General features: G+C 52.8%; 1 protein-coding gene across 3 annotated transcripts in view; it reads right to left on the bottom strand.

Annotated features, from left to right (window-relative positions):
- STXBP5L (syntaxin binding protein 5L) overlaps window positions 1–27,374 on the bottom strand; it is a 244,647-nt gene that overhangs the window by 161,298 nt on the left and 55,975 nt on the right. For all 3 annotated transcript variants that reach the window (XM_069944600.1, XM_069944597.1, XM_069944598.1), the window contains exon 3: window positions 552–633. In XM_069944600.1, the coding sequence (XP_069800701.1) occupies window positions 552–633 (82 nt within the window). The remainder of the gene's footprint in view (window positions 1–551; window positions 634–27,374) is intronic.

The following is a 27,374-nucleotide window of genomic DNA, read 5'->3' as shown; positions in this document are numbered from 1 at the left end:
GTGTGAGGACCATCTATACATCCACTGATCACTGTGTGAGGACCATCTATACATCCACTGATTACTGTGTGAGGACCATCTATACATCCAGTGATCACTGTGTGAGGACCATCTATACATCCAGTGATCACGGTGTGAGGACCATCTATACATCCACTGATCACTGTGTGAGGACCATCTATACAACCACTGATCACTGTGTGAGGACCATCTATATATCCACTGATCACTGTGTGAGGACCATCTATACATCCAGTGATCACTGTGTGAGGACCATCTATACAACCACTGATCACTGTGTGAGGACCATCTATATATCCACTGATCACTGGAAGGCCTATGACGAGGGTCTAATAGGGTCCTGCAATAGACGAGGCAACTCTCTGGCCTATATGGAGAGACTTAGTGCCCATCACTCCTCATCTGTCTTGGACTTGCCATGTGATGTGCGCTGTGCACCCCAGCGGCCGGTGACGTGGATCGGGGTATGTCCGGTGATTATGGGGGGAGACATTGGCATCAGCCCCTGTGAGGGTAACCTGGACACTTACCTCATTGATGAGGAACTGGAGGTGCAGGACGGCGGCGGCGCTCTCATGCTGGCAGTGGCAGTCTACACCCGGGCGGCCCAGGCTGCGATGGACGAGAGTTAAGGTGAAGAAACGGAAAGCATTAACCCCTTCAAAGCTGGAGGTATGTAACAATTAGAGATGAATCAGGGGAATGGTGGGGGGCACACAGAGGAGACGGACACACACAGCCCCCCTCTCGCTGTGGGATCCCCCTTTAAGGCATTATCAGGTTATTACGTACAGTTGTTCATTTGTGCACTGACACAGTGATTATAGCGCTCCACAGGGGGTGGCAGTGACTCACTCTATGTCTGGGGGTCTCCTGGGTCATATCCACGTCAGGATCAGAAGAGGATTACAGAGGAGAAGCCTCTCTCTGTGACCCCCGCGGAGCCCGCCAGGGGAAGACCAGTAACTCCCAACAAAACTACAACTCCCATCATTCCCGACAGCCTTCACCTTCAGTAGATACAGTGTGGGGAAGAGCGGCCCAGGCTCTGCTTATAACGGATCTACTGCATCCGGTCATCGAGGGGTTAAAGCATCGGAGGCGGCTGGCGGTCTGAGATGTCTATTGTCAGTGACAGCAGAGGAAGGCACAGCGATCAGCCGACCTTCCCCCGAGGCTCACTGCACACGTGCTACAAAGAGTGCGTAGCCTACTGAGGAAGCCGCTACAAAGAGTGCGCACCCCACTGAGGAAGCCGCTACAAAGAGTGCGCACCCCACTGAGGAAGCCGCTACAAAGAGTGCGCACCCCACTGAGGAAGCCGCTACAAAGAGTGCGCACCTTACCGAGGAAGCCGCTACAAAGAGTGCGCACCCCACTGAGGAAGCCGCTACAAATGTGCGCACCCCACTGAGGAAGCCGCTACAAAGAGTGCGCACCCTACTGAGGAAGCCGCTACAAAGAGTGCGCACCCCACTGAGGAAGCCGCTACAAAGAGTGCGCACCCCACTGAGGAAGCCGCTACAAAGAGTGCGCACCCCACCGAGGAAGCCGCTACAAAGAGTGCGCACCCCACTGAGGAAGCCGCTACAAAGAGTGCGCACCCTACCAAGGAAGCCGCTACAAAGAGTGCGCACCCCACTGAGGAAGCCGCTACAAAGAGTGCGCACCCCACTGAGGAAGCCGCTACAAAGAGTGCGCACCCCACTGAGGAAGCCGCTACAAAGAGTGCGCACCCTACCGAGGAAGCCGCTACAAAGAGTGCACACCCCACTGAGGAAGCCGCTACAAAGAGTGCGCACCCCACTGAGGAAGCCGCTACAAAGAGTGCGCACCCTACCGAGGAAGCCGCTACAAAGAGTGCACACCCCACTGAGGAAGCCGCTACAAAGAGTGCGCACCCCACTGAGGAAGCCGCTACAAAGAGTGCGCACCCCACTGAGGAAGCCGCTACAAAGAGTGCGCACCCCACTGAGGAAGCCGCTACAAAGAGTGCGCACCCTACCAAGGAAGCCGCTACAAAGAGTGCGCACCCCACTGAGGAAGCCGCTACAAAGAGTGCGCACCCCACTGAGGAAGCCGCTACAAAGAGTGCGCACCCCACTGAGGAAGCCGCTACAAAGAGTGCGCACCCCACTGAGGAAGTCTCTACAAAGAGTGCGCACCCCACTGAGGAAGTCTCTACAAAGAGTGCGCACCCCACTGAGGAAGTCTCTACAAAGAGTGCGCACCCCACTGAGGAAGTCTCTACAAAGAGTGCGCACCCCACTGAGGAAGTCTCTACAAAGAGTGCGTACCCTACCAAGGAAGCCGCTACAAAGAGTGCGCACCCGACTGAGGAAGCCGCTACAAAGAGTGCGCACCCCACTGAGGAAGCCGCTACAAAGAGTGCGCACCCCACTGAGGAAGCCGCTACAAAGAGTGCGCACCCCACTGAGGAAGCCGCTACAAAGAGTGCGCACCCTACTGAGGAAGCCGCTACAAATAGTGCGCACCCCACTGAGGAAGCCGCTACAAAGAGTGCGCACCCTACTGAGGAAGCCGCTTCTAAGAGTGCCCACCCCACTGAGGAAGCCGCTACAAAAAGAGTGCGCACCCCATTGAGGAAGCTGCTACAAAGAGTGTGAACCCCACTGAGGAAGCCGCTACAAAGAGTGCGCAACCCACTGAGGAAGCCGCTACAAAGAGTGCGCACCCTACCAAGGAAGCCGCTACAAAGAGTGCGCAACCCACTGAGGAAGCCGCTACAAAGAGTGCGCACCCCACTGAGGAAGCTGCTACAAAGAGTGCGCACCCCACTGAGGAAGCCGCTACAAAGAGTGCGCACCTTACCGAGGAAGCCGCTACAAAGAGTGCGCACCCTACCGAGGAAGCCGCTACAAAGAGTGCGCACCCGACTGAGGAAGCCGCTACAAAGAGTGCGCACCCCACTGAGGAAGCCGCTACAAAGAGTGCGCACCCCACTGAGGAAGCCGCTACAAAGAGTGCGCACCCCACTGAGGAAGCCGCTACAAAGAGTGCGCACCCCACTGAGGAAGCCGCTACAAAGAGTGTGCACCCCACTGAGGAAGCCGCTACAAAGAGTGCGCACCCTACCAAGGAAGCCGCTACAAAGAGTGCGCACCCCACTGAGGAAGCCGCTACAAAGAGTGCGCACCCTACTGAGGAAGCCGCTACAAAGAATGCGCACCCCACTGAGGAAGCCGCTACAAAGAGTGTGCACCCCACTGAGGAAGCCGCTACAAAGAGTGCGCACCCTACCAAGGAAGCCGCTACAAAGAGTGCGCACCCCACTGAGGAAGCCGCTACAAAGAGTGCGCACCCTACTGAGGAAGTCTCTACAAAGAGTGCGCACCCCACTGAGGAAGCCGCTACAAAGAGTGCGCACCCCACTGAGGAAGCCGCTACAAAGAGTGCGCACCCCACTGAGGAAGCCGCTACAAAGAGTGCGCACCCCACTGAGGAAGCCGCTACAAAGAGTGCGCACCCCACTGAGGAAGCCGCTACAAAGAGTGCGCACCCCACTGAGGAAGCCGCTACAAAGAGTGTGCACCCCACTGAGGAAGCCGCTACAAAGAGTGCGCACCCTACCAAGGAAGCCGCTACAAAGAGTGCGCACCCCACTGAGGAAGCCGCTACAAAGAGTGCGCACCCCACTGAGGAAGCCGCTACAAAGAGTGCGCACCCCACTGAGGAAGTCTCTACAAAGAGTGCACACCCCACTGAGGAAGCCGCTACAAAGAGTGCGCACCCCACTGAGGAAGCCGCTACAAAGAGTGCACACCCCACTGAGGAAGCCGCTACAAAGAGTGCGCACCCCACTGAGGAAGTCTCTACAAAGAGTGCGCACCCTACCGAGGAAGCCGCTACAAAGAGTGCGCACCCGACTGAGGAAGCCGCTACAAAGAGTGCGCACCCCACTGAGGAAGCCGCTACAAAGAGTGCGCACCCCACTGAGGAAGCCGCTACAAAGAGTGCGCACCCCACTGAGGAAGCCGCTACAAATAGTGCGCACCCCACTGAGGAAGCCGCTACAAAGAGTGCGCACCCTACTGAGGAAGCCACTTCTAAGAGTGCCCACCCCACTGAGGAAGCCGCTACAAAGAGTGCGCACCCCACTGAGGAAGCCGCTACAAAGAGTGCGCACCCCACTGAGGAAGCCGCTACAAAGAGTGTGCACCCCACTGAGGAAGCCGCTACAAAGAGTGCGCACCCTACCGAGGAAGCCGCTACAAAGAGTGCGCACCCCACTGAGGAAGCCGCTACAAAGAGTGCGCACCCCACTGAGGAAGCCGCTACAAAGAGTGCGCACCCCACTGAGGAAGTCTCTACAAAGAGTGCGCACCCCACTGAGGAAGTCTCTACAAAGAGTGCGCACCCCACTGAGGAAGTCTCTACAAAGAGTGCGCACCCCACTGAGGAAGTCTCTACAAAGAGTGCGTACCCTACCGAGGAAGCCGCTACAAAGAGTGCGCACCCGACTGAGGAAGCCGCTACAAAGAGTGCGCACCCGACTGAGGAAGCCGCTACAAAGAGTGCGCACCCGACTGAGGAAGCCGCTACAAAGAGTGCGCACCCCACTGAGGAAGCCACTTCTAAGAGTGCGCACCCCACTGAGGAAGCTGCTACAAAGAGTGCGCACCCCACTGAGGAAGCCGCTACAAAGAGTGCGCACCCCACTGAGGAAGCTGCTACAAAGAGTGCGCACCCCACTGAGGAATCTGCTACAAAGAGTGCGCACCCAACCGCAGAAGCCGCTACGAAGAGTACGCACCCCACCGTGGAAGCCGATACAAAGAATGCGTACCCCCCGACAAAAGCCGCTACAAAGAGTGCGCACCCTACCGAGGAAGCCGCTACAAAGAGTGCGCACCCCACTGAGGAAGCCGCTACAAAGAGTGCGCATCCCACTGAGGAAGCCGCTACAAAGAGTGCGCACCCTACTGAGGAAGCCACTTCTAAGAGTGCCCACCCCACTGAGGAAGCCGCTACAAAGAGTGCGCACCCCACTGAGGAAGCCGCTACAAAGAGTGCGCACCCCACTGAGGAAGCCGCTACAAAGAGTGTGCACCCCACTGAGGAAGCCGCTACAAAGAGTGCGCACCCTACCAAGGAAGCCGCTACAAAGAGTGCGCACCCCACTGAGGAAGCCGCTACAAAGAGTGCGCACCCCACTGAGGAAGCCGCTACAAAGAGTGCGCACCCCACTGAGGAAGTCTCTACAAAGAGTGCGCACCCCACTGAGGAAGTCTCTACAAAGAGTGCGTACCCTACCGAGGAAGCCGCTACAAAGAGTGCGCACCCGACTGAGGAAGCCGCTACAAAGAGTGCGCACCCGACTGAGGAAGCCGCTACAAAGAGTGCGCACCCGACTGAGGAAGCCGCTACAAAGAGTGCGCACCCCACTGAGGAAGCCACTTCTAAGAGTGCGCACCCCACTGAGGAAGCTGCTACAAAGAGTGCGCACCCCACTGAGGAAGCCGCTACAAAGAGTGCGCACCCCACTGAGGAAGCCGCTACAAAGAGTGCGCACCCTACTGAGGAAGCCGCTTCTAAGAGTGCCCACCCCACTGAGGAAGCCGCTACAAAAAGAGTGCGCACCCCATTGAGGAAGCTGCTACAAAGAGTGCGCACCCCACTGAGGAAGCCGCTACAAAGAGTGCGCACCCCACTGAGGAAGCCGCTACAAAGAGTGCGCACCCGACTGAGGAAGCCGCTACAAAGAGTGCGCACCCCACTGAGGAAGCCCCTACAAAGAGTGCGCACCCGACTGAGAAAGCCGCTACAAAGAGTGTGCACCCCACTAAGAAAGCCGCTACAAAGAGTGCACACCCTACTGAGGAAGCCGCTAGAAAGAGTGCGCACCCCACTGAGGAAGCCGCTACAAAGAGTGCGCACCCCACTGAGGAAGCCGCTACAAATAGTGCGCACCCCACTGAGGAAGCCGCTACAAAGAGTGCGCACCCTACTGAGGAAGCCGCTTCTAAGAGTGCCCACCCCACTGAGGAAGCCGCTACAAAAAGAGTGCGCACCCCATTGAGGAAGCTGCTACAAAGAGTGTGAACCCCACTGAGGAAGCCGCTACAAAGAGTGCGCACGCCACTGAGGAAGCTGCTACAAAGAGTGCGCACCCCACTGAGGAAGCCGCTACAAAGAGTGCGCACCTTACCGAGGAAGCCGCTACAAAGAGTGCGCACCCTACCGAGGAAGCCGCTACAAAGAGTGCGCACCCGACTGAGGAAGCCGCTACAAAGAGTGCGCACCCCACTGAGGAAGCCGCTACAAAGAGTGCGCACCCCACTGAGGAAGCCGCTACAAAGAGTGCACACCCCACTGAGGAAGCCGCTACAAAGAGTGCGCACCCCACTGAGGAAGCCGCTACAAAGAGTGCGCACCCGACTGAGAAAGCCGCTACAAAGAGTGTGCACCCCACTAAGGAAGCCGCTACAAAGAGTGCGCACCCTACCAAGGAAGCCACAAAAAAGTGCGGACCCTAACGAGGAAGTCGCTACAAAGAGTGGGCACCCTACCAAGGAATCCGCTACAAAGAGTGCGCACCCAACCGCAGAAGCCGCTACGAAGAGTACGCACCCCACCGTGGAAGCCGATACAAAGAATGCGTACCCCCCGACAAAAGCCGCTACAAAGAGTGCGCACCCTACCGAGGAAGCCGCTACAAAGAGTGCGCACCCCACTGAGGAAGCCGCTACAAAGAGTGCGCATCCCACTGAGGAAGCCGCTACAAAGAGTGGGCACCCTACCAAGGAATCCGCTACAAAGAGTGCGCACCCCACTGAGGAAGCCGCTACAAAGAGGGTGCACCCCACCGTGGAAGCTGATACAAAGAGTGCGCAAGCTACCAAGGAAGCCGCTACAAAGAGGGCGCACCCCACCGTGGAAGCTGATACAAAGAGTGTGCACCCTACCGAGGAAGCTGCTACAAAGAGTGCGCACCCTACTGTGCTGCACCTGCTCTCTCCCTCCCTGGGCTTCTCCTGTGCTGCACCTGCTCTCTCCCTCCATTGACTTCTCCTGTGCTGCACCTGTTCCCTCCCTTCCTGGACTTCTCCTGTGCTGCACCTGCTCTCTCCCTCCATGGACTTCTCCTGTGCTGTACCTGTTCCCTCCCTTCCTGGACTTCTCCTGTGCTGCACCTTTTCCCTCCCTTCCTGGACTTCTCCTGTGCTGCACCTGCTCTCTCCCTCCCTGGTTGGGAGGTTTGTACATCACCTCTGCAAGCTTGTGGTGGTCTTCTATCATTGAGGTCAGGTGGAGTGCCCCTAGTGTACACTCTATATTCTTGCATATAGGGCCGTATTAACAGCTGCTGCTGCCCTAGGCACTAAACCTGAAGACGCCCCATCTTGGGGAGCGTGGGGGAGAGTGGTTTTCGTCCGCATGTAAAAACATTTTTCATGGCCTTTATCTGCTTAAAACATAAAAAAATTCCACATTGAGTCAATGATTAGAGCGGTCTGCATAGTATTTGAAGGAATTTTTACCACAGGATTGGTAAATGGGTAGGTTATAGCTCCAGACCTAAACAATTGCACCATACAACCCCCCCCCCCCCCCTCCTCAAAAAAAACAACCGATTTACTGGGAAGTCTGAATGGGAGGTGGGAGACTAAAAATATAAAAAAAAAAAAAAAAAGTTGTTTCTTTCCCCCTGGTGCTGCCCCCCTGCAAGGTGCTGCCCTGGGCACTGGACCACAGGTGCCTAGTGGTAAATACGGCCCTGCTTGTATATTGTATCCTCCTGTATACTGTACGCTCCTATATACTCCATACTCCACCGTCCTGTATACAGCTGTATCCACCCCCCATGATATGCTGATTACCATGTCAGCGCCAGCGTCTCACATAGTCCCTGACTCTTGGCGTTGGCTGAATGAAGCGTCTGCATTATTGATCAGACACATTTTATACAGCAGACAAGTTAATGCAGCAGCGGATGCATATTTCATAGTGTTTGCTCCTCGCTGGCGCTCAGCCTGCACGTGGCCGCCATCTCCCTTCACACAAGCGCCAACATTCCCTGTTCTCCATGGTCCCAGCCTCAGACTCCCTCCTACTGCTGGTGATTTATGATGGCACTGCTGTAAGGACCCCATCCGAAGGTCTGGGAGCATGCCAACTGTACTAACAGGACTGTACAAGGACCCCATCCAGACTGGGAGCGCGCCAACTGTACAAACAGGACTGTACAAGGACCCCATCCAGACTGGGAGCGCGCCAACTGTACAAACAGGACTGTACAAGGACCCCATCCAGACTGGGAGCGCCCCAACTGTACAAACAGGACTGTACAAGGACCCCATCCAGACTGGGAGCGCGCCAACTGTACAAACAGGACTGTACAAGGACCCCATCCAGACTGGGAGCATGCCAACTCTACAAACAGGACCGTACAAGGACCCCATCCAGACTACGAGCGCGCCAACTGTACAAACATAACTGTACAAGGACCCCATCCAGACTGGGAGCACGCCAACTGTACAAACAGGACTGTACAAGGACCCCATCCAGACTGGGAGCGCGCCAACTGTACAAACAGGACTGTACAAGGACCCCATCCAGACTGGGAGCGCGCCAACTGTACAAACAGGACCGTACAAGGACCCCATCCAGACTAAGAGCGCGCCAACTGTACAAACATAGCTGTACAAGGACCCCATCCAGACTGGGAGCATGCCAACTCTACAAACAGGACCGTACAAGGACCCCATCCAGACTAAGAGCGCGCCAACTGTACAAACATAACTGTACAAGGACCCCATCCAGACTGGGAGCATGCCAACTCTACAAACAGGACTGTACAAGGACCCCATCCAGACTGGGAGCGCGCCAACTGTACAAACAGGACTGTACAAGGACCCCATCCAGACTGGGAGCGCGCCAACTGTACAAACAGGACTGTACATGGACCTCAACCAGACTGGGAGCACGCCAACTGTACAAACAGGACTGTACAAGGACCCCATCCAGACTGGGAGCGCGCCAACTGTACAAACAGGACTGTACAAGGACCCTTTCCGGACTGGGAGCACGCCAACTGTACAAACAGGACTGTACAAGGACCTCAACCAGACTGGGAGCACGCCAACTGTACAAACAGGACTGTACACGGACCCCATCCAGACTGGGAGCGCGCCAACTGTACAAACAGGACTGTACAAGGACCCTTTCCGGACTGGGAGCACGCCAACTGTACAAACAGGACTGTACAAGGACCTCAACCAGACTGGGAGCACGCCAACTGTACAAACAGGACTGTACAAGGACCCCATCCAGACTGGGAGTGCGCCAACTGTACAAACAGGACTGTACAAGGACCCCATCCAGACTGGGAGCGCGCCAACTGTACAAACAGGACTGTACAAGGACACCATCCAGACTGGGAGCACGCCAACTGTACAAACAGGACTGTACAAGGACCCCATCCAAAGGTCTGGAGCGCGCCAACTGTACAAACAGGACCGTACAAGGACCCCATCCAGACTGGGAGCGCGCCAACTGTACAAACAGGACTGTACAAGGACCTCAACCAGACTGGGAGCACGCCAACTGTACAAACAGGACTGTACAAGGACCCCATTCGGACTGGGTGTTTGCTAAGGACTCGATGATAAGAGTAACCCACAGTAATAGTGTCAGGTAGAGTGCCCACATTAATAGTGTCAGGTAGAGTGCCCACATTAATAGTGTCAGGTAGAGTGCCCACATTAATAGTGTCAGGTAGAGTGCCCACAGTTATAGTGTCAGGTAGAGTGCCCACAGTAATGGTGTCAGGTAGAGTGCCCACATTACCAGTGTCAGGTAGAGTGCCCACGTTACCAGTGGCAGGTAGAGTGCCCATATTACCAGTGTCAGGTAGAGCGCTACATTACCAGTGTCAGGTAGAGTGCCCACATTACCAGTGTCAGGTAGAGCGCTACATTACCAGTGTCAGGTAGAGTGCCCCCATTAAGTGTCAGGTAGAGTGCCCACATTAATAGTGTCAGGTAGAGTGCTCCACGAATAGTGTCAGGTAGAGTGCCCACATTAATAGTGTCAGGTAGAGTGCTCCATGAACAGTGTCAGGTAGAGTGCCCACATTAATAGTGTCAGGTAGAGTGCTCCATGAATAGTGTCAGGTAGAGTGCCCACAGTAATAGTGTCAGGTAGAGAGCCCACATTAATAGTGTCAGGTAGAGTGCCCACATTAATAGTGTCAGGTAGAGTGCCCACATTAAATGTGTCAGGTAGAGTGCCCATAGTAATAGTGTCAAGTAGAGTGCCCACGGTAATAGTGTCATGTAGAGTGCCCCCATTAAGTGTCAGGTAGAGTGCCCACATTAAAAGAGTCAGGTAGAGTGCTCCCATTAAGTGTCAGGTAGAGTGCCCACATTAAAAGAGTCAGGTAGAGTGCTCCCATTAAGTGTCAGGTAGAGTGGACCCATGAATAGTGTCAGGTAAAGTGCTCCCTAGAACAGTGTGTAGTAGAGTGCTCCATGAATAGTGTCTCTCCACCCCTGCACTGGAGAACGGCCATCAGTTCCCGGAGACCATCTGTTATCTTGTATCAGATCTCGTGTTTTCTGGTGACGGGCCAAAAAAAGGTTTTACTAAATTCTCCTATAGGTGGTGGCCAGAGAGATGTGGTGGCCTCTCCTTCTGGAGCCGCCATGTGCTGAGTGCCATATGGAGAAACATAGATGGGTGATAAAGGGAGAGCCCTGGGATCTAACAGGGTGTTGTCTCCCCTTCCAGTTCCAATTCCAGGTCTAAAGGCCCTATTCCACACAGCACACAGGACCTACAGCCATGACCGAGAAGAACTGCACTATGATAACCAGCGTGGTCCACGGCCCCACCTGGACAGACAATAAGGCGATGTAATAATCCTTGTACTGTATCTGGTGACACGTCGCGGCTCTACGGGGCCAGGCTCGCTGATCAGACTAGAGCAGCCAAACAAGCCCACGGTGACGGAAGCAGCAGCCGCCTGCTCCCCCAGATGGACGGCCGGTACACCGCGCTCTGTTCTGCAGCAATCTGTGTCCTCTTTCCTTTCCAAAACATTTCTCTTCTATTAATTAAAAGGAATCGTAAAAAATAAAGAGATAAAATGGGAAAGAGGAGGCCGGGGGAGGGGCGTCCTCTCACTGGTCCTGACCGCTGCAGCGATATACACCAATATACACATACAGTGCGACCTGTCACCAGTCCTGACCACTGGGGCGTTATACACCGATATACACATACAGTGCGACCTGTCACCACCCCTGATCGCCAGGGCGATATACACCAATATACACATACAGTGCGACCCGTCACCAGTCCTGACCGCCGGAGCGTTATACACCGATATACACATACAGTGCGACCTGTCACCACCCCTGATCGCCAGGGCGATATACACCAATATACACATACAGTGCGACCCGTCACCAGTCCTGACCGCCGGAGCGTTATACACCGATATACACATACAGTGCGACCTGTCACCACCCCTGATCGCCGGAGCGTTATACACCGATATACACATACAGTGCGACCTGTCACCAGTCCTGACCACTGGGGCGTTATATACCGATATACACATACAGTGCGACCCGTCAGTGGTCCTGACCGTCGGGGAGTTATATATCGATATACACATACAGTGCGACCCGTCACCAGTCCTGACCGCCGGGTGTGTTATATATCGATATACACCTACAGTGCGACCAGTCACCAGTCCTGACCGCCGGGGCGATAAACACCGATATACACATACAGTGCGACCCGACAGTGGTCCTGACCGCCGGGGAGTTATATATCGATATACACATACAGTGCGACCTGTCACCAGTCCTGACCGCCGGGGCGATAAACACCGATATACACATACAGTGCGACCCGACAGTGGTCCTGACCGCCGGGGAGTTATATATCGATATACACATACAGTGCGACCTGTCACCAGTCCTGACCGCCGGGGCGATAAACACCGATATACACATACAGTGCGACCTGTCACCAGTCCTGATCGCCAGGGCGATATACACCGATATACATATACAGTGCAACCTGTCACCAGTCCTGATCGCCAGGGCGATATACACCGATATACATATACAGTGCAACCTGTCACCAGTCCTGACCACTGGGGCGATATACACCGATATACACATACAGTGCGACCCGACAGTGGTCCTGACCACTGGGGCGTTATATACCGATATACACATACAGTACGACCCGTCACCAGTCCTGACCGCCGGGTGTGTTATATATCGATATACACATACAGTGCGACCTGTCACTGGTCCTGACAGCCGGGGAGTTATACAATAATTATAGTGCTTGAAAATCCCTATATTGTAATCCGTATTCTTCTTCCGTATTCTTCTTCTTCTTCCGTTTCTTCTTCTTCTTCTTCTTCTTCCAGCCATTTTTCTGCGTGTAATACAGCCCGAACCGCTTTGTGCACACATTCCATTCAAACTGCGTTTCGGAGCCCTTGGCGGTGTGTGGTGTGCTATCTATTTTTCGTTTCGATCGGATTTGTCGTTTTTAAGAAATTTACGTTTAAAGACCCCGAATTTCCCATAGAAAATAATGGCCACACTCTAACCGCTAACAGCCAATCACAGCACATATGCAAATAGCTGAAATATAGCAGCCAATAGGAACTCTAAGGTCTCGTCATGCATTGTATCACACCATGCATTGTATCATTCTTGTATTGTGTCATTCTTAAAGGTACCCAAGTCGCTCTTAAAGTGGCGGGACCCAAGTCACTCTTAAAGGGACGGGACCCAAGTCGCTCTTAAAAAGTCCTATGTAGCTCTTAAAGGGATCCAAGTCGCTCTTAAAGAAACGGGACCCAAGTTGCTCTTAAACGGACGGGACACATGTTGCTTTTAAGAGCGACCTGGGTCCTTTTAAGAGCAAAATAAGTCCCTTCAAGAGCAAAATATGTCCCTTTAAGAGCGACCTGGGTCCCTTTAAGAGCGAAATATGTCCCTTTAAGAGCAAAATTGGTCCCTTTAAGAGTGAAATTGGTCCCTTTAAGAGTGAAATATGTCCCTTTAAGAGCGACCTGGGTCTCTTTAAGAGCGAAATATGTCCCTTTAAGAGCAAAATGGGTCCTTTTAAGAGCAACCTGGGTCCCTTTAAGAGCAACCTGGGTCCCTTTAAGAGCGAAATGGGTCTCTTTAAGAGCGACCTGGGTCCCTTTAAGAGCGACCTGGGTCCCTTTAAGCGTGAAATTGGTCCCTTTAAGAGCGACCTGGGTCCCTTTAAGAGCGAAATATGTCCCTTTAAGAGCAAAATGGGTCCCTTTTAAGAGCGAAATATGTCCCTTTAAGAGCAAAATGGGTCCCTTTAAGAGCGACCTGGGTCCCTTTAAGCGTGAAATTGGTCCCTTTAAGAATGAAATTAGTCCCTTTAAGAGCGACCTGGGTCCCTTTAAGACCAAAATATGTCCCTTTAAGAGCGAAATTGGTCCCTTTAAGAGTGAAATTGGTCCATTTAAGAGCGACCTGGGTCCCTTTTAAGAGCAAAATATGTCCCTTTAAGAGCAAAATATGTCCCTTTAAGAGCAAAATGGGTCCCTTTAAGAGTGAAATTGGTCCCTTTAAGAGCGACCTGAGTCCCTTTAAAAGCGAAATGGGTCCCTTTAAGAGCAAAATGGGTCCCTTTAAAAGCCACCTGGGTCCCTTTAAGAGTGACCTGGGTCCCTTTAAGAGCGATTTGGGTCCCTTTAAGAGCAAAATGGGTCCCTTTAAGAGCGAAATGGGTCCCTTTAAGAGCAAAATATGTCCCTTTAAGAGCGACATATGTCCCTTTTAGAGCAAAATATGTCAGTTTAAGAGCGAATCGGGTCCCTTTAAGAGCAAAATGGGTCCCTTTAAGAGCGAAATGGGTCCCTTTAAGAGCGAATTGGGTCCCTTTAAGCGTGAAATTTGTCCCTTTAAGAGCGACCTGGGTCCCTTTAAAAGCGAAATATGTCCCTTTAAGAGCTAAATGGGTCCCTTTAAGAGCGACCTGGGTCCCTTTAATAGCGAAATATGTCCCTTTAAGAGCAAAATATGTCCCTTTAAGAGCAAAATGGGTCCCTTTAAGAGCGACCTTGGTCCCTTTAAGAGCAAAATGGTTCCCTTTAAGCGTGAAATTGGTCCCTTTAAGAGCGACCTGGGTCCCTTTAAGAGCGAAATATGTCCCTTTAAGAGCAAAATGGGTCCCTTTTAAGAGCGAAATATGTCCCTTTAAGAGCAAAATATGTCCCTTTAAGAGCAAAATGGGTCCCTTTAAGAGCGACCTGGGTCCCTTTAAGAGTGAAATTGGTCCCTTTAAGAGCGACCTGGGTCCCTTTTAAGAGCGAAATGGGTCCCTTTAAGAGCGAAATTGGTCCCTTTAAGAGCGACCTGGGTCCCTTTAAAAGCGACCTGGGTCCCTTTAAGAGCGAAATATGTCCCTTCAATAGCGAAATATGTCCCTTTAAGAGCGACCTGGGTCCCTTTAAGAGCGACTTGGGTCCCTTTAAGAGCGACCTTGGTCCCTTAAAGAGCGAAATGGGTCCCTTTAAGAGCAAAATGGGTCCCTTTAAGAGCTACCTGGGTCCCTTTAAGAGCAAAATATGTCCCTTTAAGAGCAAAATGGGTCCTTTTAAGAGCGACCTGGGTCCATTTAAGAGCGAAATGGGTCCCTTTAAGAGCGAAATTGGTCCCTTTAAGAGCGACCTGGGTCCCTTTAAGAGCGAACTATGTCCCTTCAAGAGCGAACTATGTCCCTTCAAGAGCGAAATATGTCCCTTTAAGAGCGACCTGGGTCCCTTTAAGAGCGACTTGGTCCCTTTAAGAGCGAAATTGGTCCCTTTACGAGCGACCTGGGTCCCTTTAAGAGCAAAATATGTCCCTTTAAGAGTGAAATATGTCCCCTTTAAGAGCAAAATGGGTCCTTTTAAGAGCGACCTGGGTCCCTTTAAGAGTGAAATGGGTCCCTTTAAACGTGAAATTGGTCCTTTCAAGAGTGAAATTGGTCCCTTTAAGAGCGACCTGGGTCCCTTTAAGAGTGAAATGGGTCCCTTTAAACGTGAAATTGGTCCTTTCAAGAGTGAAATTGGTCCCTTTAAGAGCGAAATGGGTCCCTTTAAGCGTGAAATTGGTCCTTTTAAGAGTGAAATTGGTCCCTGTAAGAGCGACCTAGGTCCCTTTAAGATCAAAATATGTCCCTTTAAGAGCAAAATGGGTCCCTTTAAGAGCGAACTTGGTCCCTTTAAGAGCGAAATGGGTCCCTTTAAGAGCGACCTGGGGCCCTTTAAGAGTGACCTGGGTCCCTCTAAGAGCGACCTGGGGCCCTTTAAGAGCGAAATATGTCCCTTTAAGAGTGACCTGGGTCCTCTTAGAGCGACCTGGGGCTCTTTAAGAGCGAAATATGTACCTTTAAGAGCGAAATCTGTACCTTTAAGAGCAAAATGGGTCCCTTTAAGTGCGACCTGGGTCCCTTTAAGAGCCACCTGGTTCCCTTTAAGAGCCACTTGGGTCCCTTTAAGTGCAACGGGGGCCCTTGGGTCTCATTAAGAGCGACCTGGGTCCCTTTAAGAGTGACCTGGGTACCTTTAAGAGCGACCTGGGTCCCTTTAAGAGCGACCTAGGTACCTTTAAGAGCGACCTGGGTCCCTTTAAGAGCGACCTGGGTTCCGTTAAGAGTGACCTGGGTCCCTTTAAGAGCGAAGGGACCCACGTTGCTCTTAAAGCGACCCAGGTCGCTCCTAAAGGGACCCATGTCGCTCTTAAAGGGACGGGAGCCAAGTTGCTCTTAAAGGGATGGGACCCAAGTCGCTCTCAAAGGGACGGCACCCAGGATTAAAGTTAAATGGAAGTCACTGGTAAAGGGGCGCTCTTTTCAAGCACTATGTATTTCCCTGGAAATGCAAATCTAGTATACACATACAGTGCGAACTGTCACCAGTCCTGACCGCCGGGGCGATATACACCGATATACACATACAGTGCGACCTGTCACCTGTCCTGACCGCCAGAGCATTATACACCGATATACACATACAGTGCGATCTGTCACCAGTCCTGACCGCCGGAGCGATATACACTGATATACACATACAGTGCGATCTGTCACCAGTCCTGACCGCCAGGGAGTTATACAATAATATACACATACAGTGCGACCTGTCAGCAGTCCTGACCGCCAGGGAGTTATACAATAATATACACATACAGTGCGACCTGTCAGCAGTCCTGACCGCCAGGGAGTTATACAATAATATACACATACAGTGCGATCTGTCACCAGTCCTGACCGCTGGAGCGTTATACAATAATATACACATACAGTGCGATCTGTCACCAGTCCTGACCGCTGGAGCGTTATACAATAATATACACATACAGTGCGACCAGTCACTGGTCCTGACCGCTGGGGCGTTATACACCGATATACACATACAGTGCGACCCATCACTGGTCCTGACAGCCGGGGCAATATACACCGATATACACATACAGTGCGACCCATCACTGGTCCTGACCGCCGGGGCGATACACACAGATATATACATACAGTGCGACCCGTCACCAGTCCTGATCGCCGGGGAGTTATATTCCGATATACATATACAGTGCGACACGTCACCAGTCCTGATCGCCAAGGCATTATACACCGATATACACATACAGTGCGACCCGTCACTGGTCCTGACAGCCGGGGCAATATACACCGATATACACATACAGTGCGACCTGTCACCAGTCCTGACCGCCGGAGAGTTATACAATAATATACACATACAGTGTGACCTGTCACCAGTCCTGACCGCTGGAGCGTTATACAATAATATACACATACAGTGCGACCCGTCACTGGTCCTGACCGCCGGGGCGTTATACACCGATATACACATACAGTGCGACCCGTCACCAGTCCTGATCGCCGGGGAGTCATATACCGATATACACATACAGTGCGATCTGTCACTGGTCCTGACCGCCGGAGCGTTATACAATAATATATACATACAGTGCGACCTGTCACCAGTCCTGACCGCCGGAGCATTATACACAGATATACACATACAGTGCGACCTGTCACCAGTCCTGACCGCCGGAGCGTTATACAATAATATACACGTACAGTGCGACCTGTCACCAGTCCTGACCGCTGGAGCGTTATACAATAATATACACATACAGTGCGACCCGTCACTGGTCCTGACCGCCGGAGCGTTATACAATAATATACACATACAGTGCGATCTGTCAGCAGTCCTGACCGCTGGAGCGTTATACAATAATATACACATACAGTGCGACCCGTCACTGGTCCTGACCGCCGGGGCGTTATACACCGATATACACATACAGTGCGACCCGTCACTGGTCCTGACAGACGGGGCAATATACACCAATATACACATACAGTGCGACCAGTCACTGGTGCTGACCACTGGGGCGATATACACTGATATACACATACAGTGCGACCTGTCACCAGTCCTGACCACCAGGGAGTTATACACCGATATACACATACAGTGCGACCTGTCACCTGTCCTGACCGCCGGGGCGTTATACAATAATATACACGTACAGTGCGACCTGTCACCAGTCCTGACCGCCGGGGCGTTATACAATAATATACACATACAGTGCGATCTGTCACCAGTCCTGACCGCCGGGGCGTTATACAATAATATACACATACAGTGCGATCTGTCACCAGTCCTGACCACAGGGGCGTTATACAATAATATACACGTACAGTGCGACCTGTCACCAGTCCTGACCGCCGGGGCGTTATACAATAATATACACATACAGTGCGACCTGTCACCTGTTCTGACCACCAGAGCGTTATAAACCGATATACACATACAATGCAACCTGTCACCAGTCCTGACCGCTGAAGCGTTATACAATAATATACACATACAGTGCGACCTGTCACCTGTCCTGACCGCCGGGGCGTTATACAATAATATACACATACAGTGCGACTCGTCACCTGTCCTGACCGCTGGAGCGTTATACAATAATATACACATACAGTGCGACTCGTTACCTGTCCTGACCGCCGGGGAGTTATACACCGATATACACATACAGTGCGACCTGTCACCAGTCCTGACAGCCGGGGCAATATACACCGATATACACATACAGTGCGACCAGTCACTGGTCCTGACCACTGGGGCGATATACACGGATATACACATACAGTGCGACCCGTCACCAGTCCTGACCACCAGGGAGTTATACACAGATAAACACATACAGTGCGACCCGTCACTGGTCCTGACAGCCGGGGCAATATACACCGATATACACATACAGTGCGACCAGTCACTGGTCCTGACCACTGGGGCGATAAACACGGATATACACATACAGTGCGACCGGTCACCAGTCCTGACCACCAGGGAGTTATACACCGATATACACATACAGTGCGATCTGTCACCGGTCCTGACCGCCGGAGCATTATACAATAATATACACATACAGTGCGACCTGTCACTGGTCCTGACCGCCGGGGCGTTATACAATAATATACACGTACAGTGCAATCTGTCACCAGTCCTGACCACCAGGGAGTTATACAATAATATACACATATAGTGCAACCTGTCACCAGTCCTGACCGCTGGAGCATTATACACCGATATACACATGCAGTGTGACCTGTCACCAGTCCTGACAGCAGGAGCATTATACAATAATATACACATATAGTGCAACCTGTCACCAGTCCTGACCGCTGGAGCGTTATATAATAATATACACATATAGTGCGACCAGTCACCATTCTTGACCGCCGGAGCGTTACACACCGATATACACATAGGGGGACATTTATTAAGCTAAAAATGCATATTTTTTGGCGGAAAGGGGCTAGATGCGAATAATTTTATTCGCAAATGGCCGTTTGGGAATAAAATATTCGCATTTGGCCACTTTCCGCCCGGTATGCCAGGGGGCGGAACAGGGGTGCGGACTCAAGAGTCCGCTCTATTCACCGATCCTGACTTCCAGAGTGTTATACACCGATATACACATACAGTGCGACCCGAGACCGATCCTGACTGCCGGAACGTTATACACCGATATACAAATACAGTGTGACCTGTCACCAATCCTGACTGCCAGAGTGCTATACACCGATATACACATACAGTGCGACCCGAGACCGATCCTGACTGCCGGAACGTTATACACCGATATACAAATACAGTGTGACCTGTCACCAATCCTGACTGCCAGAGTGCTATACACCGATATACACATACAGTGCGACCCGTGACCGATCCTGACTGCCGGAAAGTTATACACTGATATACACATACAGTGAGACCCGTCACTGATCCTGACTGCCAGAGTGCTATACACCGATATACACATACAGTGTGACCCGTGACCGATCCTGACTGCCGGAGTGTTATACACCGATATACACACAGTGTATGGCAGCTCACTATGCAGGACACCTGCAGCCCCTGGGAGGAGAGGTTTATATATAGATAGATAGATACATACATACATAGATAGATACATAGATAGATAATGAAGGATAATGGATTCCTTAGCTTGACTCATTTTATAATGCAGAGGACGGAACAATTCTTCACAGATCCCCGAGGATTCCTGCCCCAGACTTCTCCTGAAGACGCCATTTATATTCTATTGCCCTTCACTGCTGCCATTATAAGAGTCAATGAGGAGGCTGTGTGGTGTGGCTACTCAGTGTATGGCGGCAGGTGGAGGGGTAGAGCAAACATTACTCATCTCATCTTCTTTCCTGTTACCTGCACATCCCCCACCCCAAGCGCAGCCATGGAAGACTCAATGGAATCGACACAAACTCAACACAACTATGGAAGACTCAACACGGCTATTGAGGAAACAACACAGCCGATAGAGGACTCAGTGTAACCAGATAAGACACAACACAGCCATGGAGGACTCACTGTAACCAGAGAAGACACAACACAGTCATGGAGGACTCACTGTAACCAGAGAAGACACAACACAGCCATGGAGGACTCACTGTAACCAGAGAAGACACAACACAGCCATGGAGGACTCACTGTAACCAGAGAAGACACAACACAGCCATGGAGGACTCACTGTAACCAGAGAAGACACAACACAGTCATGGAGGACTCACTGTAACCAGAGAAGACCTAATACAGCCATGGAGGACTCACTGTAACCAGAGAAGACCTAATACAGCCATGGAGGACTCACTGTAACCAGAGAAGACCTAATACAGCCATGGAGGACTCACTGTAACCAGAGAAGACCTAATACAGCCATGGAGGACTCACTGTAACCAGAGAAGACACAACACAGTCATGGAGGACTCACTGTAACCAGAGAAGACCTAATACAGCCATGGAGGACTCACTGTAACCAGAGAAGACCTAATACAGCCATGGAGGACTCACTGTAACCAGAGAAGACACAACACAGCCATGGAGGACTCACTGTAACCAGAGAAGACCTAATACAGCCATGGAGGACTCACTGTAACCAGAGAAGACCTAATACAGCCATGGAGGACTCACTGTAACCAGAGAAGACACAACACAGTCATGGAGGACTCACTGTAACCAGAGAAGACCTAATACAGCCATGGAGGACTAAATGTAACCAGAGAAGACCTAATACAGCCATGGAGGACTCACTGTAACCAGAGAAGACACAACACAGCCATGGAGGACTCACTGTAACCAGAGAAGACACAACACAGTCATGGAGGACTCACTGTAACCAGAGAAGACCTAATACAGCCATGGAGGACTCACTGTAACCAGAGAAGACACAGCACAGCCATGGAGGACTCACTGTAACCAGAGAAGACACAACACAGCCATGGAGGACTCACTGTAACCAGAGAAGACACAACACAGTCATGGAGGACTCACTGTAACCAGAGAAGACCTAATACAGCCATGGAGGACTAAATGTAACCAGAGAAGACCCACATGCATGGAGGATTCGGCAGAATAATGGCAGACTCAATGCACTCATTGAGGACTCTAAGCAGCCATGATGGACACAACCATGAAGAGGGAGTTGGGGATGGGGAGATGTAGCTGTGAGGATTGAGTGTTTGGCCCCATGTACGATAGGAAAACAATGGACGTGTGTAAGAGGAGGTGACCGGATGAGCTGAGCTGACCAATGGAGTGCCTTCTTTTGAAAAAGGAAGTTGTCAGACAGGGACCCCCCATATTATTATTCCCTGTAATTATCTTCTGTCGCCTTCTCTGCCAAGTATCCTAATCAGCCATTCTTCTATCTGTAAAGTGGAGCAGCAGTCACCAGGGAGGAGACGGCTGTCAGGCTGGCAGCGTGCAGCACTATATTCAGAGAGTGATGTCACCGAGCATTTCACGTAGCCCAGTCACAGTGCCATCCTCTATGGTGGCAGAGAGGCTCATGGGAAACAATTACTGAAGCTTCTTCTCTGCTAATAGTCCATGCTGTGTGCTGGGTCTGCAGAGAAGCCACCAGCTTAGATACCGTATCCTCAAACTGATGGCAGGATAAACGGGAAGTGTCACTTCTTCTGTACACTGATAGCAGGTTACACAAGATGTGTCGGAGGGATGACAGGAGAGGGGAGCACAGCCGGAGGGGTGACAGGTGAGGAAAGCACAGCCGGAATGGTGACAGGTGAGGGAAGCATAGCCGGAGGGGTGACAGGTGAGGAAAGCATAGCCAGAGGGGTGACAGGTGAGGAAAGCACAGCCGGAGGGGTGACAGGGGAGGAGAGCACAGCCGGAGGGGTGACAGGAGAGGGGAGCACAGCTGGAGGGGTGACAGGTGAGGGAAGCACAGCCGGAGGGGTGACAGGTGAGGGAAGCATAGCCGGAGGGGTGACAGGGGAGGAGAGCACAGCCGGAGGGGTGACAGGGGAGGAGAGCACAGCCGGAGGGGTGACAGGTGAGGGAAGCACAGCTGGAGGGGTGACAGGTGAGGAAAGCATAGCCAGAGGGGTGACAGGTGAGGAAAGCACAGCCGGAGGGGTGACAGGTGAGGGAAGCACAGCCGGAGGGGTGACAGGTGAGGGAAGCATAGCCGGAGGGGTGACAGGTGAGGGAAGCATAGCCGGAGGGGTGACAGGGGAGGAGAGCACAGCCGGAGGGGTGACAGGGGAGGAGAGCACAGCTGGAGTGGTGACAGGGGAGGAGAGCACAGCTGGAGGGGTGACAGGTGAGGGAAGCACAGCGGGAGGGGTGACAGGGGAGGAGAGCACAGCCGGAGGGGTGACAGGGGAGGAGAGCACAGCCGGAGGGGTGACAGGGGAGGAGAGCACAGCCGGAGGGGTGACAGGGGAGGAGAGCACAGCTGGAGGGGTGACAGGGGAGGAGAGCACAGCTGGAGGGGTGACAGGTAAGGGAAGCACAGCGGGAGGGATGACAGGGGAGGAGAGCACAGCCGGAGGGGTGACAGGGGAGGAGAGCACAGCCAGAGGGGTGACAGGTGAGGGAAGCACAGCCGGAGGGGTGACAGGTGAGGGAAGCATAGCCGGAGGGGTGACAGGTGAGGGAAGCATAGCCGGAGGGGTGACAGGGGAGGAGAGCACAGCCGGAGGGGTGACAGGGGAGGAGAGCACAGCTGGAGTGGTGACAGGGGAGGAGAGCACAGCTGGAGGGGTGACAGGTGAGGGAAGCACAGCGGGAGGGGTGACAGGGGAGGAGAGCACAGCCGGAGGGGTGACAGGGGAGGAGAGCACAGCCGGAGGGGTGACAGGGGAGGAGAGCACAGCCGGAGGGGTGACAGGGGAGGAGAGCACAGCTGGAGGGGTGACAGGGGAGGAGAGCACAGCTGGAGGGGTGACAGGTAAGGGAAGCACAGCGGGAGGGATGACAGGGGAGGAGAGCACAGCCGGAGGGGTGACAGGGGAGGAGAGCACAGCCAGAGGGGTGACAGGTGAGGGAAGCACAGCCGGAGGGGTGACAGGTGAGGGAAGCATAGCCGGAGGGGTGACAGGGGAGGAGAGCACAGCCGGAGGGGTGACAGGGGAGGAGAGCACAGCCGGAGGGGTGACAGGTGAGGGAAGCATAGCCGGAGGGGTGACAGGTGAGGGAAGCATAGCCGGAGGGGTGACAGGGGAGGGAAGCACAGCCGGAGGGGTGACAGGGGAGGAGAGCACAGCCGGAGGGGTGACAGGAGAGGGGAGCACAGCCGGAGGGGTGACAGGTGAGGGAAGCACAGCCGGAGGGGTGACAGGGGAGGAGAGCACAGCCGGAGGGGTGAGAGGTGAGGGAAGCACAGCCGGAGGGGTGACAAGTGAGGGAAGCACAACCGGAGGGGTGACAGGTGAGGGAAGCACAGCCGGAGGGGTGACAGGGGAGGAGAGCACAGCCGGAGGGGTGACAGGTGAGGGAAGCACAGCCGGAGGGGTGACAGGTGAGGGAAGCATAGCCGGAGGGGTGACAGGTGAGGGAAGCACAGCCGGAGGGGTGACAGGTGAGGGAAGCACAGCCAGAGGGGTGACAGGGGAGGAGAGCACAGCCGGAGGGGTGACAGGGGAGGAGAGCACAGCCGGAGGGGTGACAGGGGAGGAGAGCACAGCCGGAGGGGTGACAGGAGAGGGGAGCACAGCCGGAGGGGTGACAGGTGAGGGAAGCACAGCCGGAGGGGTGACAGGGGAGGAGAGCACAGCCGAAGGGGTGACAGGTGAGGGAAGCACAGCCGGAGGGGTGACAGGTGAGGGAAACACAGCCGGAGGGGTGACAGGTGAGGGAAGCACAGCCAGAGGGGTGACAGGGGAGGAGAGCACAGCCGGAGGGGTGACAGGGGAGGAGAGCACAGCCAGAGGGGTCACAGGGGAGGAGAGCACATCCAGAGGGGTAACAGGGGAGGAGAGCACAGCCAGAGGGGTGACGGGAGGAGAGCACAGCCGGAGGGGTGACAGGGGAGCAGAGTACAGGCAGAGGTGTGACAGGTGAGGGGGGCACAGCCAGAGGGGTGACAGGTGAGGGGCACAGCCGGAGGGGTGACAGGGGAGGAGAGCACAGCCAGAGGGGTGACAGGGGAGGAGAACACAGCCAGAGGGGTGACAGGGGAGGAGAGCACAGCCAGAGGGGTGACAGGGGAGGAGAGCACAGCCAGAGGGGTGACAGGGGAGGAGAGCACAGCTGGAGGGGTGACAGGGGAGCAGAGTACAGGCAGAGGTGTTACAGGTGAGGGCGGCACAGCCGGAGGGGTGACAGGGGAGGGGCACAGCCAGAGAGGTGACAGATGAAAGGAGCACAGTCAGAGGGGTGACAGGAGAGGGGGGCACAGCTGGAGGGGTGACAGGGGGGGAAGAGCACAGCCAGAGGGGAGACAGGTGAGGGGGGCACAGCCGGAGGGGTGACAGTGGAGGGGGGCACAGCCAAAGGGGTGACAGGGGAGCAGAGCACAGCCAGAGGGGTGACAGGTGGGGGGTCACAGCCGGAGGGGTGACAGGTGAGGGGGCACAGACAGAGAAGTGACAGGTGAGGGGAGCACAGCCAGAGGGGTGACAGGAGAGGGGAGCACAGCTGGAGGGGTGACAGGGGAGCAGAGCGCAGCCAGAGGAGAGACAGGTGAGGGGAGCACAGCCAGAGGGATGACAGTTTAGGGGAGCACTTCTGGAGGGGTGACAGGAGAGCACAGATGGAGGTAATAGGAAAAGGGAGCACAGCCTAGTCGTTCATTGTCACAATTACTGCTACCATAATCATCCTCTTTCTCTCTCTTCCACATCAGGCTCTAACGCCAGGCAGTGTATAGGTAAGGTACAGGCAGTGTATAGGTTGTGTACAGGCAGTGTACAGGTTGTGTATAGGCAGTGTACAGGTGGTGTATAGGCAAAGTACAAATGGTGTACAGGGAGTGTCTAGGTGAAGTACAGGCAGTGTCTAGATGGTGTACAGGCAGTGTATAGGTTGCGTACAGGCAGTGTCTAGGTGGCGTACAGTCAGTGTCTAGGTGGCGTACAGTCAGTGTCTAGGTGGTGTACAGGCAGTGTCTAGGTGGTGTACAGGAAGTGTCTAGGTGGGGTACAGGCAGTATATAGGTGGGGTACAGGCAGTATATAGGTGGTGTAAAGACAGTGTCTAGGTGGTGTAAAGGCAGTGTGTAGGTGGTGTACAGGCAGTGTATAGGTGGTGTACAGGTGGTGTACAGGCAGTGTATAGGTGGTGTACAGGCAGTGTATAGGTGGCGTACAGGCAGTGTATAGGTGGTGTACAGGCAGCGTTTAGGTGGTATACAATCAGGAAAAACACCAGCAAACTCCAACAACGGGGATCCAGGCGCAGGTCCGACTAATGGTGACTAGACGAAAAATATTCTATCCCTTCAACCGTTTTAGTCCATGAGATTCGCGCCATGGAGCGCTGTCCCTTGTTTTTCTTTTAGGTGGTATACAGGCAGTGTCTAGGTGAAGTACAGGCAGTTTATAGGTGGGGTACAGGCCGTGTACAAGAGGGTTAGGTGGTGTACAAGTAGTGTATGGGCTCATGTTCTCATGGGTTAGATAATCTATGTCCACAGGTCTTACAGTGGTATTTGGGCATCTTATATGGACAGGTCTTACAGTGGTATATCGGCATCTTATAGGGACAGGTCTTACAGTGGTATATCGGCATCTTATATGGACAGGTCTTACAGTGGTATATGGGCATCTTATAGGGACAGGTCTTACAGTGGTATATGGGCATCTTATATGGACAGGTCTTACAGTGGTATATGGGCATCTTATATGGACAGGTCTTACAGTGGTATATGGGCATCTTATATGGACAGGTCTTACAGTGGTATATCGGCATCTTATAGGGACAGGTCTTACAGTGGTATATGGGCATCTTATATGGACAAGTCTTACAGTGGTATATGGGCATCTTATAGGGACAGGTCTTACAGTGGTATATAGGCATCTTATATGGACAGGTCTTACAGTGGTATATGGGCATCTTATAGGGACAGGTCTTACAGTGGTATATCGGCATCTTATAGGGACAGGTCTTACAGTGGTATATGGGCATCTTATATGGACAGGTCTTACAGTGGTATATGGGCATCTTATAGGGACAGGTCTTACAGTGGTATATAGGCATCTTATATGGACAGGTCTTACAGTGGTATATGGACATCTTATATGGACAGGTCTTACAGTGGTATATGGGCATCTTATAGGGACAGGTCTTACAGTGGTATATCGGCATCTTATAGGGACAGGTCTTACAGTGGTATATGGGCATCTTATATGGACAGGTCTTACAGTGGTATATCGGCATCTTATAGGGACAGGTCTTACAGTGGTATATGGGCATCTTATAGGGACAGGTCTTACAGTGGTATATAGGCATCTTATATGGACAGGTCTTACAGTGGTATATGGACATCTTATATGGACAGGTCTTACAGTGGTATATGGGCATCTTATATGGACAGGTCTTACAGTGGTATATAGGCATCTTATATGGACAGGTCTTACAGTGGTATATAGGCATCTTATATGGACAGGTCTTACAGTGGTATATGGGCATCTTATAGGGACAGGTCTTACAGTGGTATATGGGCATCTTATATGGACAGGTCTTACAGTGGTATATGGGCATCTTATATGGACAGGTCTTACAGTGGTATATGGGCATCTTATATGGACAGGTCTTACAGTGGTATATGGGCATCTTATATGGACAGGTCTTACAGTGGTATATGGGCATCTTATATGGACAGGTCTTACAGTGGTATATAGGCATCTTATATGGACAGGTCTTACAGTGGTATATAGGCATCTTAGGAGTCTGTTCTATTAGCCAGAGAGGCCGACCACAAGGAGTTACAGTAGACGGAAATGCTGATCTCTGGGATGTTGAGGACAGGTGACTTCTTTATTGGTGGATAATCAGTAAAAAAAAGTCAGACTCGAGAGCTCTGGTCCTCACTGACCTCATGTCTATAGATGAAATTATACTGGAATGGTACACTCCTCCACTGGGTAATATAGACCCCTGACTCCCCCTCGTGGTTCACTATAGTTGACTATGGTTGTGCCTTATGACACGCCAATACAGATCAGACTATGGCTTCTACCGCCTAAAGGGTGGAGACCCCCTCAGTAACCGCCATATTGTTCATAGGGTCTGATGCAGCCCACAGAAGCTGACGGTGATGTCAGGATGATAGAAGAGCGCTGCTCTACGCCTATAAAGAGGTCGAGCAGATAGAGAACCAGCCACTAAACCTTCTCCTATATCTGCAGGCGGCTGGGGCCAAGGACACCGTCTCCTCGCCATCTCCCCCGGGGCGTCACATCTGCTGTATGCACTGTCTGTGATCCTGGGGGTCTGCTACCTCCACTCTCATGTATTCTGCTGGAGA

The sequence above is a fragment of the Dendropsophus ebraccatus genome, chromosome 11 (assembly GCF_027789765.1).
Source record: "Dendropsophus ebraccatus isolate aDenEbr1 chromosome 11, aDenEbr1.pat, whole genome shotgun sequence".
Classification (NCBI taxonomy): domain Eukaryota; kingdom Metazoa; phylum Chordata; class Amphibia; order Anura; family Hylidae; genus Dendropsophus; species Dendropsophus ebraccatus.
Note: the sequence above shows the minus strand (reverse complement) of the source record. Positions and strands in the feature narration are given on the sequence as shown.